The 18899-nt window shown below is 41.1% G+C and overlaps 1 protein-coding gene across 4 annotated transcripts in view; it reads left to right on the top strand.

Annotated features, from left to right (window-relative positions):
- The window catches only part of RNF34 (ring finger protein 34), a 31977-nt gene extending 14348 nt beyond the window's left edge, over positions 1-17629 (top strand). The window contains exons 1-7 of one of the 4 annotated variants that reach the window (XM_016153836.2): positions 2815-2961; positions 5214-5283; positions 11855-12070; positions 13203-13613; positions 14738-14842; positions 15109-15310; positions 17439-17629. In XM_016153836.2, the coding sequence (XP_016009322.1) occupies positions 5275-5283; positions 11855-12070; positions 13203-13613; positions 14738-14842; positions 15109-15310; positions 17439-17629 (1134 nt within the window). In that variant the 5' untranslated portion in view covers positions 2815-2961; positions 5214-5274. The other 3 variants (XM_036221914.1, XM_016153838.2, XM_016153839.2) reach the window with 3 other exon arrangements.
- Positions 17630-18899: the final 1270 nt, after the last annotated feature.

Raw genomic sequence — 18899 nt, 5'->3', positions numbered from 1 at the left:
ATGCAAGTGCTGGAGATGAGACAAGAATGACAATACCGAGAGCTGTTGAAACTGGGTGATGGATACATGGGAGTCCGTTACACTATTTTATTTGCTTCATATATGTTTGAAATTTTCCAAGAAATGGCTTAGTATAGGAAGTTGTTAACCAACTTTGCAAAAGGTTCATGTGGTCTTTTATAATGTATTATTGAGAGAGTCCATTGTTAGAATAAAAATAGCCAACTTTCTACCCTCTTGCCTTATGAGTACACATGATGTTGAAAGAAACAGATTCAGTAACTTAAAAAATTTTTAGATGAAACTTTTGCTGCTTCTTGAATTTGAGAGAGGTTTTGACATTATTTGACTTACAGCACGTTATGAATTCAGTGAAAGAATTTTTTTTGAGGGATTAAAAAAACATTCAGAGAACAGCCCCATTATAGCCTAAGCAAGTAGTTGAGCTGCAATAAATTATCCTACGTGTCATGGTAAAACTTTTTGACGCTGAAATACAAAGTATTCCGCTGTTGACTACATTAGCAAACAGACCAAATTTCCCTGAACCACAATTGGCACAATTAGTACATAATTAGTACTGAAAAAAGGATGTTATTATATAATGTTTGAAACAAAGAAAAAAGTTGATAACATAATGCATCTCTATTATTGAAAAAGTATGATATTTAAGCACAAAATGCCTCTCAAGCTTCAGGAGGTCCCAGTTTCAAGTATTTAGAGACTGAACTCATCTGTATTCTATTTACTTTTTCTTTTTTTCAATATCATATTCCTTCCCAGTCTTCCAGAAGAATTCACCCAAATATTTATTTTCTGGGCACAAAATAAGACAAGTCTTCCTCAAGAACAGTTTTTAAATGGTCCCCAATACTTAAACTTTTCCCTATCCTGATTGTTTTATTGTTCTAATTGTTTTTTCTCTGGCCACCTTCAGCTACATTAACTTTTTGTGTGTGGGTTGTTCCTCAGTATCTATTATCATTACTATAACAGCTGTATTGAGATGTAATCCACATACCATACAATTCTCTCAAATTGTACAATTCAATAGTTTTTATTATATTTACAGTTGTGCGACCATCACCAATTTTAGAACATTTTAGTCACCCCAAAAAGAAACTCTTATACCCATTAGGAATCACTTTATTTCCCCCAACCCTCTCAACTCTAGGCAACAGCTGCTCTACTTTCTGTCTCCATGGATTTACTTATTTTGGACATTTCATATGCATAGAATCATACAGTATGTGGTCTTTTATGACAGTTTTTTTTTTTTTCACTTAGTATCATTTTCAAGGTTCATCCTTATTGTAGCATGTGCCAGTACTTCATTCCTATTTTGGCCAATATTCCTCAAATAATGGACATTGAGTTGTTTCCACTTTTTAGGTATTATGAATATGCTACTATGAACTTTCACATTTAGGGCTCTTATTGTGTATGGACATGTGTTTTCCTTTCTCTTGAGTTTATAAGTGTAATTGCTGGGTCATATGGTAACTCTATGTTTAACATTTTGAGGAGCTGCCAGACTATTTTGCAAAGCAGCTGCCCCATTTTACAGTCCCACCAGCAATGTATTAAGGTTCCAATTTCTCCACATCCTCAATATTCATCTGTCTTTTTTAATTTAGCAATCCTAATGGGTATGAAGTGGTATCTCATTGTGGTTTTGATCTGCATTTCCCTGATGGCTAATGATGTTGATCTTCTTTTCCTGGGCTTATTCATTAATTTTTGAGGTAGAACTGCCAGCTTCCTTTCTCATCAGAGAGAGAGAAGAAGGCTTTGTATCACTAGCATGTTTTTACTGAGTTTCTTTCTTTGTGCCTACTTTAGAAGAATACTTTCTTTTCCAGTGAAGCTCAGCTGCTACTACAACATAGTGAATGAAAGGCTTTCTTTGCATTTTCCAAAGAAGAAAATCAACCCAGGGCTACACTAGACACGAAGTTAAATTACATTATCTGAGCGGTGCTTGAAGCAAGAAAAATAAGCTCAGAATTAAGTATCATTTCAGTCTAAGGAAGTGGTATGGCTTTGTGTTTTAATCTGACAGTACATGTAAGCAAATCTATTACTGGTTGAGCTAGAGGGAGAGAAAGGAAGAAATGCAGGGAAAACCAACTGTCATCCAGTCAGGCTGAAAAACTCGATACTTTATTTTACAGCCTCACTTCTGTTCAAATAAAGTCAGCTCCAAGGGCTCAGCCCCATTCTCTCATTGTGCTAGAGTTTGGGTGTTTTGAATAGCTCTCTAAATGAGCAGCTGGGATGAGAACCGTTAGTCGAAGTGTTTTCAATAAAGCCTCGTTTTTAAAACCTCGCCTGTGCGTGCGCAGCTGCGGCTGCTCACGGGACCCTCGGGTGAGGAGACCTGAGGTCATCACCGCGTGTGAGAGGCTTAAAAGTCTCGGGAGGAAATTTGAGGCCCTGCACAGACGATTATAACAAAAGCCTTCAAACCAACCGGCGTTTTCAAATTTACCACGCCCCTTCCCGCCCTTACCGCCGGGGGAATTTGACCTAAAGCCGGATCTCTGCCACACAGATTCCTCAGGGGGCGCTGACTCCTATTTCAGCGACCCAACGAAGAAAACGGCCGGGAGAAAGCGTCCCGCCACGCCCAGAGCCGCCCGCCTCCGCTCGCGGCCGGATGGAGTCTTCCTCCGCCCACCGGCCGCGCCGGAGGCCCCGCCCTCTTCCCACCGCTCTATTGGCTCTGGTGACCTTCCCCCCCGAATGTCGGCTCTGGATTGGCCGGCTCGGCTGCCGCTCGGCGCTCTTCCCAGAGGCGCGCGGCGGGCGTGGTCACGCCCCTTACGTCCGGACGCTAGGATTTCTCCGGGGGCCCCGTGATCGCCGCCCAGAAGGAAGGAGGGCGGCTGTGCGAGGGGCTGCTATGGTGTTGAGTTCCCGGGCAGAGCCGACCGAGACCTGGCGGTCCCGGCCATGAAGGTGAGGGGCCGGTGGAGCAGGGCGGTCCTTCCTCCGCTATCTGGCCGGGGCGCTCCAATTGCCTTCTTTTCGCCTCAGCGGTTTCCCCGCCGGCACTTTTCTGGAGAGCTCTGCCGAGAAGAGCCCCCGGCCGGCATCTGGGTCCCTGATCGGCCCAGGGCGGAGATCCTGGGCATCCGGAGTTCTCTAGCTCCCACAGCATTTCCCGTCCGCGAGCCCGAGGAGCGGGGAGAGGCCGGGCGGCCCCAGCGCTCACGCCCGGGGGCCCCTTCCTGCGCCGGGCCCTGTCCGCGTCCTCGGGGGCCTGAGGCAGACCCACGAGTGCTCGCTTCAGCCCTCCGCGCCTCTGCCCGTAGCGTGCATTCTCCCGCCCTGAGTCCTTGAACTAACCCAGATGTCGGGAACACCACAGGATTGTCGCAGGATGCAAAGTGCAGGGCGACGGGAATTGGAGTGGTGCGAGGAGGCGTGAGGCTGGGGCCGGGCTAACAGGTTAGAAATACCTCAGGGCAGGGATTCCATCCCGAAGCATTCCTTCGTTGGCTTAACATGGGGGCCATGACCTAGAGCGCTAGCACTCTGCGTGTCTCCATCACCACTGGGTACGCAGCAAGTAATTTGACAGCAGCTTGAGTGTTCCAAGGTGGGTGGGAGTGAGAGCGTGGGAGCATCACTGCGTGAGAAGTTTAAGAGAAGGGGGGAGATTCTGGCCCACTTTGGGGAGCTGAGAATTCTCAAGAACTTTGTACAACAGGCAATTGAGGTATCGATTCGTTTGCCAAACTCCATCCAAGTGGGATGAGTCATAAGGTGATGTTATTTCAGACAGACGATTTCATTAATCTCAATGAAGAGGTGCGCTGGATACGAGTAAGAAAAACAGCAGAATGGGCTGCTTCCTTAAAATTCGACCTTCACGAAGGTCCCAAAGATTTACTGTGGAAGACGGACAGATAAAGGAGTGTCGAGTGGCTAGAGAAATTTAACATGTTCTGTTGAACTTTTCCGATGTGTTAGCTCAGAGTGAGATAGTGTGATTGGGAGTACTTCAATACAATCAATCCCACCCTTTAGGAGTTTTCCAATCAAAAGAGAAGAGACATTCTCAAGTTACCACATTATGAAAAAAAATGTGATAAAACCCTCAGGAGCAAGAAAGGAGATTTCTGGCTGCAGGAAGCAAGGAAGCTTTTTGGAATCCGTACCTTTTGAACTGTACATTAAAGTATGAGGCTATCGGAGGAACTTATTTTAAACTTCCCAGTTTAGTTATAAAATATTTTGCCTTAGAATACCTATTAAATGTCTAAAACTAGCTTTTTTTTCCCTGAAAACCATTATCTTTCTGTGTTAAGACCCCAAAACAAAGAGATCTTTACATATAATGCCTCAAAGAATGTCAGTATCTTAGTATTAAATTTATGGGCCATCAAAGAACTAGATGTGGAAGGAGAGAATTAGGAACAGATCCAGTGTTGAATTTTTTTAATCAAGTTCTTTAAAAACAAGTGTTTTTGATATTTGGTGGAAGATACTGCTGAGTTGAAATTTCAGAGACAAAGTTTGATGGCAGTTAAAAAATATAGAAAAGATGTATATTTTATGAAGCAAAATGCAGACCTAAATAGACATCAGTCTGAGTGAGATGACAATCATGAAGATTCTGTTTTTCATTTGTTTTTGTGGAAACAACAAAATTAAGGGTTTGGGCTATTTATTCAACTTGATGTTTTATATTGAAATTGTTTAATTGTAGAGTATGCTCATCTGTAGATTTCTGGGCAGGGTAAGTGATTCTCGATATAATGGAATTTTAACATGTGAATGTTCATCTAAGCAAGTACTTCTTTCAGTGAAATCAAAATTACTTTAAAAGCTAACCAATTAGATAAGTCTTCACTCAAATTCAAGAGCAGCTGATTTTGGTATATGTGTGGAATGGGTATTTACTTTCTTACTTTAATTCATTTGTTTAGAAACTGATGTTTTGAGATGTTATAGGTCTCAAGAATCAAGTAATTGTTTCACCTTAGAGTAGCATCTAATTAACTCCCAATAACGGATTATTTTTTAAAAAAATCAAAATTGGTGTCTTATGTTCATTTGATTTAATCCACTTGTTTTTCCATATTTATATTGCTCTCACCCTTCTTTAATTGTACTAATCATGTTCATTCTTCCATGCTCAAAATGAAATGTCAAGGAGAGTAATCTGTTGACTGTAATTTCCTTTTCTTTTTTTTCTCTGAAAGGTGGGGGATTGGTGCTAAGGATCAAGTATACTGTTTTAGAAAAAGAAAACAAAATCCAAACATGAGGAAGGTATGATCTCCAGCACATGTTATTGTAAAACTCTTATCAATATGACCAGATGTCTTGCCTAAAAATAATACATCTTTAAGATCAGCATCTGTTTTTGCAATCTGCTTAATGTCTAAATGGTATTAAATAATTTAGGATATGGGTAGAATTCCTCTTTTTGTGGTATATGGTTTGATATTTGGTCATTAATATAGCAGAGTTCTTGTATATTGTATTTAAATTGAAGCAGCAGTTTCAATAAGAAATCCATTCACATTTTAAGGAGCATATGTTTCTACAGTAGCTCTAAAAAGGGTAAAGATTTTTGCTTATTATCTCAACCGTTTCTTCTGTTTTGTTTTAAGTTCTAAAGGAAAGTTTAACCTAAGTAAAATTTAAACTGTATAACTTATTGTTTGATATTACTGGTTTTAAGATTCGAAATATCTTTTCCTATTGTTTAGTACCAGGGACACTGAGTTTTAGCAAACAAAATTGTTTGGAGTTTAAAACAAAGCCTTTGGTGGTTGAATTCTCTGAGGAAGCTTTTAGCACTAAATCCCTGCCAGGTCCTTGTAGCTTCTTACAACATCCAAGAAAATGTTCTTGAATTTGAAACTTCTAGGTTTGTCCTTAAAATTACTGTGTAAAATATTACCATACTTAATTTAGGGTTGTGGCAACTCTTAGGAGGTGGCATTATGATTACTGCTGCTTATCTAGTTTAATCTAAAGCAAATGATTTAGACTGTGATCATTTAGTTTTCTATTGTTTTCACACCCATCAACTTTCTCTCTGGCTGGCGTTTAATCTTCATAGAAGCCACCATAGCTTTTCTTATCTTCATTCTAGTTTGCCTGGTTTCTGTTACACTTGGTAGAATCTTTAAAAGGGATCACATCCTGATGTAGTTTAGAATAGGATTCAAAATTTGTAGTAAACTTTTTGTTAATTCTTTAAATTGAGCATTTTGGAAGTATCCCCTCCCCCCTTACAGGGATTCTAAAAGCACATTAGATCATACACATACACACAATCAAAGACAGCTGAACTTTGAGGCCATTTGAAAACTGGCACTCTGCCAGAAAGAAGAATGGGCTGCTGCTTTTGCAAAGAAGCATACACATTTCCTCTTGCTTTGTTGACTGAAACGATGGTTCAGAATGGGCTTGTGTTATGTGAATCTGACTCAGGAACCTGGGTGCTTATAAAATTGGTAGTTTGTTGTGAAAGTGTCACAGCACTGGACAGTCCGGCTCATACAAATTGTTTAGGTTTGTGGGTAACACTCCCCTCCCCTCCTTTATACTCCTGCTGAGGGGAGGGATTTTCTAATTCATTCTCTAGGAAGACAATAGAGGAACTACAAGTAGGAAACAAAACTTTCAACTTTTCGGCTAGCAGAGAAAAAAGAGGAACTTTTATGTTGGTGAGTTTTAGCAAAGAAGCTAAACATGCTTGGCCTCACTCAGCACTTTCTGGGACCTTCTCAGATTATCTTCTTGTAGGGGGATGACAGGCTGGTCAACTAGATGTTAGGCTGCTATTGGCAACTGGATAGTGTATTCTCTAGACCAATTGACTGCAAAGTAAAGTCATGTTCTCCAACTGGTGTTAGCAGCAAACACGCAAACATATCATTTCTGTTTCTCTGTCTTTTTGATTAGTTCCAAATTGGGAGTGAAAAAAATGTAGTGTAATTGGTTCTCAAAAATCTTAGTGCACTGGCTTTGGGAAAAAAGAAAAAAAAAACAACTGGCACTGGATATCAGAATAACGTGAGGAAATCTAAGTGTCTGCGGCAGTCCAGACAGGAGGCTTTAGAATTTAATTTCTTATTATGGGCCATGTAAGTTTTTAATATGGTACCTGGTTCTTAACAGATAAAACTCAGGCAGGCCATGGTCCCAGAGTTAATCTCTTCAGGATCAATTTTGGCCTAAGGGGCTGTGTAGGAAAGGGATTTCAGTTATCAAAGTTGTATATTTTCAGTAGCCATTGATGGCTAGAAAATAAACTGTAAATATACCCTAAATTCCTTCTGCTAGGAGTTTTGTGCCAGGCATAGGTAGATAGTTGCCTATTTTGGTTATTCTCTATGTTCTGAATTACATTCATGGTTAAAGTAGAAATGTAGACATCTTTACAGATTATTCTTTTTAACCTCTTGGATTCATGTGGTTTAGCTTGTTTGTAAAGTCCTGCTCCCAACCATGGTCCTAAGTAGAATTTAGAATTAAGTCACATAAGCCCAGATCATAGCTTCAGTTTTCAGCAATCTAGGCTTTGGCTTCATTCGTGGAAGGGCAATAGATTTTCTTTTTTAAATAAGCAAATAAAAGATGCATGGTGACACCCATCCATAACAAATAGACCTCTTCGAAATTGAGGCAGAGCAACGACTCAGTGAATTTACTGCAAATTCAAAGAGCCAAAGGTCTGTGCCTTGTTTGCTTAGGAAACTAGGCAATCTGGGAGTAGTTTGGAAAATATTCTTCAATCTTATTACCAACAGTTGAGCAGAGAGTGAGTAAAATAAAAATATAGGAATTCAGGCTGATTGAACTAGCAGAAGATCTAAGAGGATAGGGAAGACAAGTGGAAAGAACAATGAACTTGGGTCTCTAAAGCGTTTAAAGGGAGGGTACGAAAAGGGGGAGCTTTTTGGTCATTATCCTACCAGAAGATATGATGACTGGGCTCTGAAGAAATATAACAGAGTCAGAGAGTGAAGAGCTCAGAATAAATTGGCATGACCTCAACCTGTCAAGAGCCCATATTTAATAAACTGTTTGGAAAATACTCTCTCAAACAGTTCCCCGATTGTTTTCATAGATTTTTGTCACTTGAAAATGGGGACCGTTGTATCAAGTAGTAAGAAAATTTGGACAAATCTGAAAAAGGTCGATATAGGACACTTCAGTCATCATTACATGAACATCACATACTAAAGGGGTTGGTGGGTGAGGGGATGGAGCCCAAGCCCGGGAGGATTCATCTTCTGAGTAGATTCTTCCAACTTAAAGGTGAAGGAGGACAAAAATAGAATACTGGCTGTTTTGGGCAGACCTAATAATCACTGTCTTTCTCTCCGTGTTGGAGATTTAACACAAGAAAACATGTAGAAGAATAAGTTAGGAAATACAAAGGACCAAAAAGCAAAGCTCAAGTAAATGAAGGCAGACACCAAATTCCAGCAAGTTTTAGGCCAATATGTGGTAAAAAGAAAGGAACTAATTTAAGAATCAGATTAACACTCAGCTGAGCCTTTCTGAAAGGATTAGGGGAAACCATAGAGGGAAAGAAACACTAGAGGCATGTCCCACGACTTCAGCGGGAAAAAATGTAGACAGGTCACGAGGAGCATATGGCTGAGGTTATTGGTCTTAGAATTCTAGAGGCAGAGGCTTCAGAAGTAACTATAGACCCCCTGTGTTCAGGAATCTGCTGCAAGTGATTCTCCAGCTAAAACCGTGTAGGCAGGAAGGAGAAATCCCCTAGACTGAGCAGTTGTTAACCTTTTAACCCCAGCTGTACATTCAAATCACAAAAAATTCTGATGTCCAGGTTGTATCAAGAGCAGTTAAGTCAGAATCTCTGGCTGGGACTCGGGCATCACTATTTTTTAAGGCTCCCCTCGTGGCGTTGAACCACTTAAGGGTGGTTTCACGGGCTCAGGCATTTCCTTAGCAAGAAGCAGCAACAACCACCACCGTGGTACAGGACTAAAAATAACTGCTCCAAAGAAGTTGGGGAGGTTGAAATCACTAAAGAAAGCACCTTCATTTGAGCACTGGGGTGCCAGAAAACACGGATTAAAGGAGAAACGGAAATTAAGTTTTGAAAATATGCTGGATGGAAAAGAAAAGGTACTTCAAATAAAACCGATGACTGGGGCTTCCACTGTTTAAAATTTCTGACCTTTTAAGAAGGCTGGAGTTTCCAGTGCTACTGTCAGGATAACAGTATAGGTAGAAAGACTTACCCTTCAGGATGATGCTGAGAGTATTCTCTTATTGGGAGGCTTAGTCCAAATTTAAGTTCACAGATCTAAGAGCAAAACCTAGATATTTCAGTGATGCTCTTTCCTCCTGCTATGGTCTTTGGTTGAGTTGTACCAAATATTAAGTTATAGCAACAACCGTCTGGGGTTGGCTTGGGCTTTGTTTTTTAATTTTTATTTTATGATAAGGTGACCAAAAGAAGTGTTCAGAGTGTTCTTTTCACTATTTTCCCTTCTGGGGAATAAAGATGAAATTCCTTCCGCTTTCTAGAAACATGAGGAGTGGGACAAAATTGTTACCCTCCAATATTGATGTCTACACAGAGATTCCACTGTTTTCCCAAAATAAATCCTTCCGTTCCCTTTACACGAGTTGTGAATGTTTTCAGCCTAGAATTTAATGATCATATTCATTAGCATGATTTGCAATGAATTAACTCTCATTGTAAAGCTGATTCTGATTGAACAAAATGTCTGACTGCTGCTTTTAAAAGGGATTATCATTTGAGATTTTAGCATGGTAGGTCAGAATTATTTTTTATCTTTACTACTCTTTCTCAATAAGACAATTTGAACTTTCACAGTAGCACAGAAAATTCAAATAATGTTACATTGCCTTTAAAGAGGTAAAGAAACCTTTACATAGTTATATACTTATCAGTTGTGATGATAGAACTAAATGCTGTGGAAGAAAGAAAGGAACTTTCACTGGAGCTGGGGAGACAGCATCTCCCAGGAAATCAAAAAGGGGATAAAATTGTTTAGTAGCTAGGTCAGCTGTTTAATTGTTCAGTAGCTAGGTCAGCAGGAAGCTGAAGCTTCTCAAAAACTCCTTTAAACTCCTAGAATGAAGAATAGTTTATCCCAGTGGTACGTTCTAAAGTAGAGGTATAAGCCCCAAAAAAATGCTATGTGCAAATTGAATGTTTTAAAACATTTTCAGTTGTTTCAAGAGCTCACTGTTTGAAGCACTGTAGATGAACCTTTTGGTAAAAGAATACTCACTTTAAATGAACTGTTAGTAAATCTGGATTTTCATCCTTTTATGTTTAAACAAACCATGGCACTAGAGTCTGAGATACATATTTAAAGGTACGAACTATTAACTACAATTTAACTTGACCTTTAAAGGCATCACTATTTCTTGAGAATTATAGGGTGTGAAGCTATATAATATTTAAGTCAGTGACCCTGATACTTATTACCATTTGAACCTTATATTGTAGTTTCATATTGCTTTGCCTTCTCCTTTCCCTAAATTTAATATAGCATTTTACTTCTGGGTGTTAAGAATAGCATGATCCTTCTGTAGCATTCCAAATAGCCTTTTAAGATTGTTAAAAACAAACATTTTTAAGAGCTTGTTGGACAAACTGGACAAACAGTAAATGTTTGGCAGATAATTAAATGAACTGTGCCACTGTCATATGCTGCCATTTTAACTATTAAGACCTCACCTGCCTGGACTTCATTACCTGTCACATTATCTAGAGTCTAGAATATGCTTAAGAATTAGGACGGGGGTAAAAGCCCATTGGTTCCAAACACTATAACTTTTATACTTTAAGCATGGAAAATGCCTTGGGTCCTCACTAGACAAATATTTATATTTCTAACAAGCTTGGTTATCAGGTTCCTGAGTCTGCAGTAGAAAAGGAGATAGGTTGCTAGATGTTGGTACAGTGATAGCAGTGGTGTTCATAAAAAGGGAAGAGATGAGAGAGAAATACATAAAAGGCAGTATGTTTGTTCCAGGCCGTTTAGCGGAGTGGCATGTAGCGCATACACTTTGGGAGGTCTTTACGGTTCTTAGGTCATCAAAAATTATGTTCAGTATTTTCAGTTTAAAAAGGTAGGATAACTGCTTTTTAAAAATATTTTCCTTAATGTCAGATTAAAACATACTTTACAAAAATTTGGGAAAGTAGATAAAAACTTGAAATATATGAGATACATTAAAACCTAGAGAGCTTAAGTTGGCATTTTGATGTTTTCCCAGTCAATTTTTAAAATTAAAATTTTACATGTGCCATAGTTTATTATGCCCAGCTACAAATGAGAGAACAGAAGCTTAATGAAATTAAGTAATTTGAATTTATATTATTTCTACTAAGTGATAGCTGGGAAAATCTGCCTCAGCCTATAGAACTGTGCTTTCTAGAATGGTAGTCAGGTGGAGTACAGGATGCACAGTTAAATTTGAATTTCAGATTAAAGAATATTTTGAAAACACACCCCAGATATTGCACAGTATTTATTTCTATCCAGTCACATTTTTCTATGTATGTGCACATGTCTCTCTGAATATGTTGGTTTTGTTTTTTAATCTAATTTGGTTCATCTTGTGTCTTTGCCTCGGTTTAACAATATTTAACAGTATATCATGAATATCCCCAATGCTAAATGTTTTTTGCAAATACCAGAAACTTACCTCTTTCGAAATAGCTTAAAGTTTTGATGCTTAAAAGAAAAATCTCAAGAGTTATTTAGGATAAACATATCTCTCCAGAATGGCACACCCCGAGGATCCCAGAGAGCCCAGGTTCTACTTAACTTTCAACTGGTCTCTACTTGTGTTCCCTTTCCAGGCGGGTGCCACCTCTATGTGGGCTTCGTGCTGTGGGCTGCTGAATGAAGTCATGGGAACCGGAGCCGTCAGGGGCCAGCAGTCAGGATTTGCTGGAGGCACTGGTCCATTCAGATTTACAAACTCTAGTTTTTCCACTTACCCACCAGCACCTACAGAAGGGCCTAATATAGTTTGCAAAGCCTGCGGACTTTCATTTTCAGTCTTTAGAAAGAAGGTGAGTTGGATTAAATGTTCCAATCAAAAGATATATGTATCATTTCTTAATCGTATATAATTTTGAAATCTTATGAACCATTTCTTTTTATAAAAATGTAAAAGTTAGTTTTATTAACCATTTCCTGTTTAGAAGAGTACTCAGTTGAAGGCACTGTATATTACTGTTCACGTTTTCCGACTGGACATTGGTGGTGCGCAGGCATCCTTTCTCCTGAACTCTGGCCTGTTTGTACATTTTGATTCTTCCTGATGGTGCTTGTGTTCTGAAGCGAGAGAGATTAGTCTGCAGTTTTGTTCAGGGATGATTTACTATAACTGATCTCAAGTTTCAAAAAAATGTGTCCCTACCTATATTCTTAAATTGACTGAAGAAATGAATGTAAATGTTAAGGTAACTACTGTTTAGAAATTCAACATAAAACATTTGGGTTAACAGTTATTTTCTCTAGGACATAAAGTCTTTTTTTCTGAGAACCATCATATTGTTGGCCATCTCACTGTCTTTGTCAATTCACTCTTTTGAAATGCTTAAGGAACGAGGTATTATTAGCTTGTGGGAACAATGCACCAAGCAGAAATGACCACATCTAAGGGTCTTCTTTAAGTTTTGCTAGTGGGATGGCTTTGTGATCAAGGCCGTGAAGGGTGCAGATTACTGGTATCAGTCGCGTGCTCTATTTGCTTGGATTGACCTTGAGAGATCAGTTGCCTCTTCCTGCAATGCTCCCCTCCCCCCTTTTAAATGGGGAAACTGTTCATATATGAAAGAGCAGGAAGAGTTTGTGGTTCTGTTTTCTGCTCCATGTGGTTCAAGTCAGCTCTCTTCTGCTAATTACATGTTTGCACCAAGGGGTGGAAAGGTTCTAATTCATTAACACGAGAGTGTATATTTTTCTTAAAGGGCTGTATTTGAACTTCTGTGTATCCAAACTGCTTTAGCAGTGACTGAATTTTCATGGCTTTTGGAACACAAAAACACCTGCGAGAATAGTCTAGTACCACAGAGGACTTCAAAAGAATTAGAGTTGAATTTTAATACAAGGCAAAAAAAAAAAAAAGAAAAGAAAACTAATTCTTTCACAATGGCTCGTATGTGGCTGTTATTAAATGCTTCTTTTCTGTTTCTTCAGCATGTATGCTGTGACTGCAAGAAGGATTTTTGCTCTCTTTGTTCGGTCTTACAAGAAAATCTTCGTAGATGTTCCACTTGTCACTTACTACAACAGACGGCCTTTCAGCGCCCGCAGTTAATGCGACTGAAAGTGAAGGATCTGCGGCAGTATCTCATTCTCAGAAACATACCAACTGACACCTGTCGAGAGAAAGAAGACTTGGTAGATCTAGTACTGTGCCATCACGGCCTGGGCGCTGAGGACGGCCTGGACACAAGCAGTCTGAATTCTTCGAGGTCCCAGAATTCCAGCTTTTTCAACACACATTCATTTTTTTCAAACTATACAGCCCCTTCTGCTACCATGTCTTCGTTTCAGGGGGAGCTTATGGGTGGAGACTGGACCTTAGGATCTGGAGCTCTGGCACAGGTATGAGGGAGTAATTACCCCGAGGGCCTGGCACGTCTGCTCCCAGCCATGTGCGGGGGGCCCTTTGAGGCTTGAGGTGTCCTCATGGAAGCAGAGGTTCCACACGTTCCTGAACTCTGTGCTTATAGGCTCTCTTGATGTGAGTCTCTGAGCGTAGGTGCTAGGTGATCCCAAAGTCAGCTATCTGAAGGGCTCCAAAACAACTCATCAGTCTTGACCTTGTTTACCTCAGTTTCCCTATCTTAAATACTAACTATTGAAATGACTAAAAAGTAGCATATAAACATTCGTGGGACTATTTGTGTGTCTGTCTTCTAAATAGTCAACTTTGAAAAGGCCAAGCTAAAAGTTTTATCATTTTCCCAAATGAGAGCTGGCATAATTATTAGGCAAACGCAAGACACAGCTGAGTCTTGGGACATCACCCAGGAGGTATGGGTCTTTGGGTGCTACCACATGGTGCTTGTGAACCAGTGGAGCGGAATATTTAAAATTGGGAACTGATTTAGACTATTGCAGAACTATGGTTAAAAAAAAAAAAAAAAAAAAAACCAAAGGAGAAAGATAGTGAAAGAAGTACATAAACCAAATCAAAAGGATTTCTGTTCTTCCTAAAAAAAGTACCTCCAATTGTTGAGGAATTTTTTAAAAACTAGAACCAGCATCAGCCACTAGCCAAGTCCAGAAAGCATCCTTTGGAATTAGGATTGAGATCTTTCAAATACCCGACACTTAGGCTGATACTAGAGCTTTAGTTTCTATCTGTATCTTAGAGGCTCCAGTTAAAACTGTCCACATGCAGGTCCATACGCTTATGGCTTTGGCGTCCTGTAATGGGATCTTCCAAGGGGAGTTAATGTATCCTGGTTAAGTTTTATAAATTCATATACACCGAGGAATTTGGCTTTTGCGGTAACGTCATGGAAGGGGAGTTGTTTATGAAATCGCGTGGGCCCCAATTCTTTGGGAGGCGAGGCAGCACCCAGGATCCAGGGGAGCTGCGGAGTGTGCCCAGTGTGGCGCCCTTCTTGGGGAGAGTCTGTGGGAAGGTTTTCTCCAGTGGTAAATATGGGTCGATAGGAAAAATGTGATTCTGGACTCAACTAGCTCCGTTTCGTGTATAGGTACAGAGTGAAATAGCCTCAGCAAACACAGAAGATGATGATGATGACGATGACGACGACGACGATGACGATGACGATGATGATGAAGAAAACTTGGAGGAACCGGTGAGATGTCCTATAAAATTTGGTTTCCCTGACATGTCAACCTGGCAGGGAGGAAAAATACCCATGTGCACTTTTGCTAGATTACCACAGAATTTTCCTCTGGTTTGAATACAGCACACGTATAAAATACTTTAAGGACTGACAAGTCTGGAAGGACTATCCAGGGCCAGTGATAACTATGGGGTGAGGGGAGCATGTCGCTTTCCTTGCTGTGGGACGTCTGGATCTAAACGGACAGAGGTAATAGAAGTGCTTTTTGATTTCAGATGCCTGGCCTCTCAAAGAAGAGGGTGAGAGCTTCACTGTCTGACCTGTCAAGCCTCGAGGACGTGGAAGGGATGAGCGTGCGCCAGCTGAAGGAAATCCTGGCTCGGAATTTTGTCAACTATTCTGGCTGCTGTGAAAAGTGGGAGTTGGTAGAGAAAGTAAACCGGTTGTACAAAGAGAATGAAGAAAACCAAAAGTCGTGTAAGTTAATTTCTCCTTTTCCCCCTATAATATCCTTCCTTAGGCTTTAGAAACTGGGCCGTTTCTGTCACAATTAAGTCAAATTAATTTCTGAGAAAATTATGAATCATTTAACTGAGTGTGACTTAGTTATATGAACATTTATAGATCTGTTGAATTTTAAATTCATTATGCGATGCTGGCTCTGAGACCACCATTGCCAGGTGAATTAGATAATCATTTGTTCAGTCTGGTTTTTCTTGCCATAATATGTTAGAACTCTAATGAAATTCCTGTATCTACAAAAACGCTTGTTTTCTCACCCCTCAGGTAGGCCAATATTTTGATTATTTCAGTTTACCTTTTAAACCTAACAGTGGAAAAATAATTCCCTAGGGCCAAGATGTTAAGTATTTTTTAGCATTAAGTACTAGTAGGTTTCTGCATAATTGCAAAAAGCCGAGGTTAAGAACTTATGAAGTATTTATTGAAGCGTGGAGTGAGAATCCTCAGTGGCTAACAAGGGCCAAGCCACAGAGCATTTATAGGCAAGAAAAAAGAATTCTGCGATGTTGACTGACAAATACTGTGTTCTTATCTGGACTTAACCAGAAATAGCCCCTTCCCATCATTAACTTTTTATCATCTTTAAAAGCTGGGTTATAATGCAGTATTTGTTGATCAACAGGTTTATGCCTAGAATATGTAGAAAGCATTTTGGCATATCTGTTCCTGAAATGATGCTCCAGTGGTAGATAAAGGACTCTTAATCCTCAGAGCCTCCTGAGGCTGCGGGCTGTGGCTGGGGAATGGCATCCGGGTAGTGAGGGGAGGTGGGTTTACATAGAAAAGGTAAATGCCAACTGTGCACAGTGCTTGCTGGCAGTGCGACCCCTCCCACCCTCAGGGAGTTTATGGTAGAGGCAGCCATGACACGCATGGCTGCCTAAGTGCCTTTCTCAGGTAACTCACTGCTCAGTCTATCACTGGTCCAATCTCCAAGCTCATGGAACACATTTTGTTTTGAGCACACCTGGAATCTTTCTTAGTTTGACTGGCTTCAGCCACTCAGGACGAGATTCACGCCAGTACCCTTACGCAATAGTTTTGGCACACTGTGGCTCCTCTGCCGTACGTTCAGAAGTTGTAATGTTGGAAGGAACCTTCCATACAAGAGAGGAAACCAAAGCCCAGACTTACTCTCCAGAGCCTTCTACTGTCTTCTCCATCAGCTCATCTGTCATCTTATCCTGTGGATCCTTTCTGCCCACCCTCTAGTAGTGGCATGGGCCATGAACCAGTGTACAGTAATCTCAACATGACAATATTTGTTTTTCTTAGATCCAGGTACTTTTCAAGCTCGAATTCCTGTTTTTAGCCATATTCTAACCATATTCAGGATTCCCATTGAGCCTGTGACCTGTAGAAAGGGAAGCTTCAGTGTCCAAAGCTCTGTAACCAAATCTCAGGCAGAAAAGAACCTTTTAAACTCATTCACCACCTTTCTTATTCAGATTCTGGATTTTCTTAGAACGTAATCTGAGCCACAGAGCCAGGATGGCCCATCCTTTTGGAGTTAGACTCCAGCAGTACCGTGATGGCCAGAAACACAGCTTTCAAGATGCTTCCAGGGCCGGGAGATGTGTGGGGGCGTGTAGGCTACTCCCTGCACCGCCCCTCGTCACATCCCCATCAGTGGGGACGAACAGCTCCTCCTCCTACCAGGAGGAGGCTCCCGAGCCTGCAGCCTTCCCAAGGCCACACGGGTGGGCTGGACAGGCCAATGGTGTTCTGACTCCACGGTCCATGCTTAGGACAACCTAGGGTTTCTTCATTGTTATTTACAGAGGCAATCTGTCTTTTCAACAAAAACCTTGGATTATATAGATACAGAATCAAATAGCAGACATTTGTCGGGCATCTCATTCCTGGCCCTAAGCTAAGCATGTCTCCTTTATCCATCACAGAACACCCTACCAGGTGTAGGCAGTATTATTGCCATTTCTAGTGGAGGGAAGTGCAGAGAAATTGGGTACGTTATTTCTTACAGTAGGGTCACTCTGGGCCTGCCGCGGTCACTCAGCAAGCAGGTGGCTCTCAGCCCGTCAGGGGTCCTTGTCGGCAGTCCCAGCTCTCTGTTGCCTTTCAGATGGTGAGCGGCTGCAGCTGCAGGACGAGGAGGATGACAGCCTGTGCCGTATCTGCATGGATGCCGTCATCGACTGTGTCCTGCTCGAGTGTGGCCACATGGTCACCTGCACCAAGTGCGGCAAGCGCATGAGCGAGTGTCCCATCTGCCGGCAGTATGTGGTGCGCGCCGTGCACGTGTTCAAGTCCTGAAGCAGAGGCTGTCCCAACAGGACGTGTGTCCCCGACAGGACACTCGCCTCCGGGCCCAGATGTTTCAGTACACAGAAGGGCCTGGACACTTACCATTCGAAGCTATTTTTAGAAGTTATTTTCACTACTAACTAGGGACAGAGATTCATCGTAAATTACAGCAACATCGGTCCATGCCATGTGCCTGTCAGCCTGTGGACTTGCTCAGCCTCCCAGGCTCGGCCTGGCTTCATCACATCTGTGATCATTACTTGCTGAAGTCAGATTGCTTATGGCATCAGCTCCTCTCTCTTCGGAGGGCAGTTATCCTCTTATTTCTCCTTCCTCCTAGTTTTAAACTACTCAGATGTTTGAATCTTCAGTTCCCTGGATGAGATCGCTGTCCACATGGTGACCGTCACAGTACACAGTGAGCAGTGGCATCTCCGAATGTTCACTTTTATTAGTCATGTATGTTTTAAATGCTACTATTCGATGAATGTACAGTTCCACATTGTTGCTATTTCTGCATTTAAAAGTAATTGGGAGCAACTGACATTCTATAGTCAACTGCCAGGGCCTTAGACTAAACATGTCCATTTTTGTTCAGGTTCAGCTTTTTATAGCAAGGGCTGCATCTAGCTTCTTTTCATTAGAGAAGTGCGTATGTTAAATTCTTTATTAATGTGTAATTGGTTTACACTGTTTTGTATAGTGAAAGTGTATTTTCCGTGCTACCGCTAGCTAATTTGAACTTTAGGAATAAAATTAGATTTTCAAAAATGTTTTTATTTACATTGTGCTGGTCAGTTCCTGATTCACTTGGGTGCAGCACGGATGAGTGTCTGCGCCAGATCGCGTACTCTCCTTCCCAAGGGAGGGTGCACCTTCAGAGATGCTGCATCGTAGTAAGTTTCCCTGTGGAGTCACTGCTGACCGAGGCCAGGTGTTGTGCCAGGAGCTTTGAGGTTGTCGCCAGCATTCTGAAGACGGTGGGGAGCCCGACCTCTGAGAAAGAACTTACCTAAAATTTCTGTTAAAAGGTGGCCATGTCAGAATTTGAACTTGGCTCTGATGCCAATGTGTGTGTGTTTTTTAAGTACTTTAAAGAAGTGTAAGAGACAGAAGAATAAAAACCATTAAGAACAGGAAAGGGCCCACGGATCGGTTCCACACTGCGCCCCGCTCCTCACAACCAAATGAATGGACGCGGGAGCCCAGCGCGGAGCTGGGGACGGACTCGCCAGTGTTATTCTTATAGCACATATCAAATGAGAAACCTGAGACACCT

The sequence above is a fragment of the Rousettus aegyptiacus genome, unplaced genomic scaffold, assembly GCF_014176215.1.
Source record: "Rousettus aegyptiacus isolate mRouAeg1 unplaced genomic scaffold, mRouAeg1.p scaffold_m13_p_5, whole genome shotgun sequence".
NCBI lineage: Eukaryota > Metazoa > Chordata > Mammalia > Chiroptera > Pteropodidae > Rousettus > Rousettus aegyptiacus.
The sequence above is the reverse complement of the archived record's forward strand: the minus strand, read 5'-3'. Positions and strand labels throughout refer to the sequence as shown.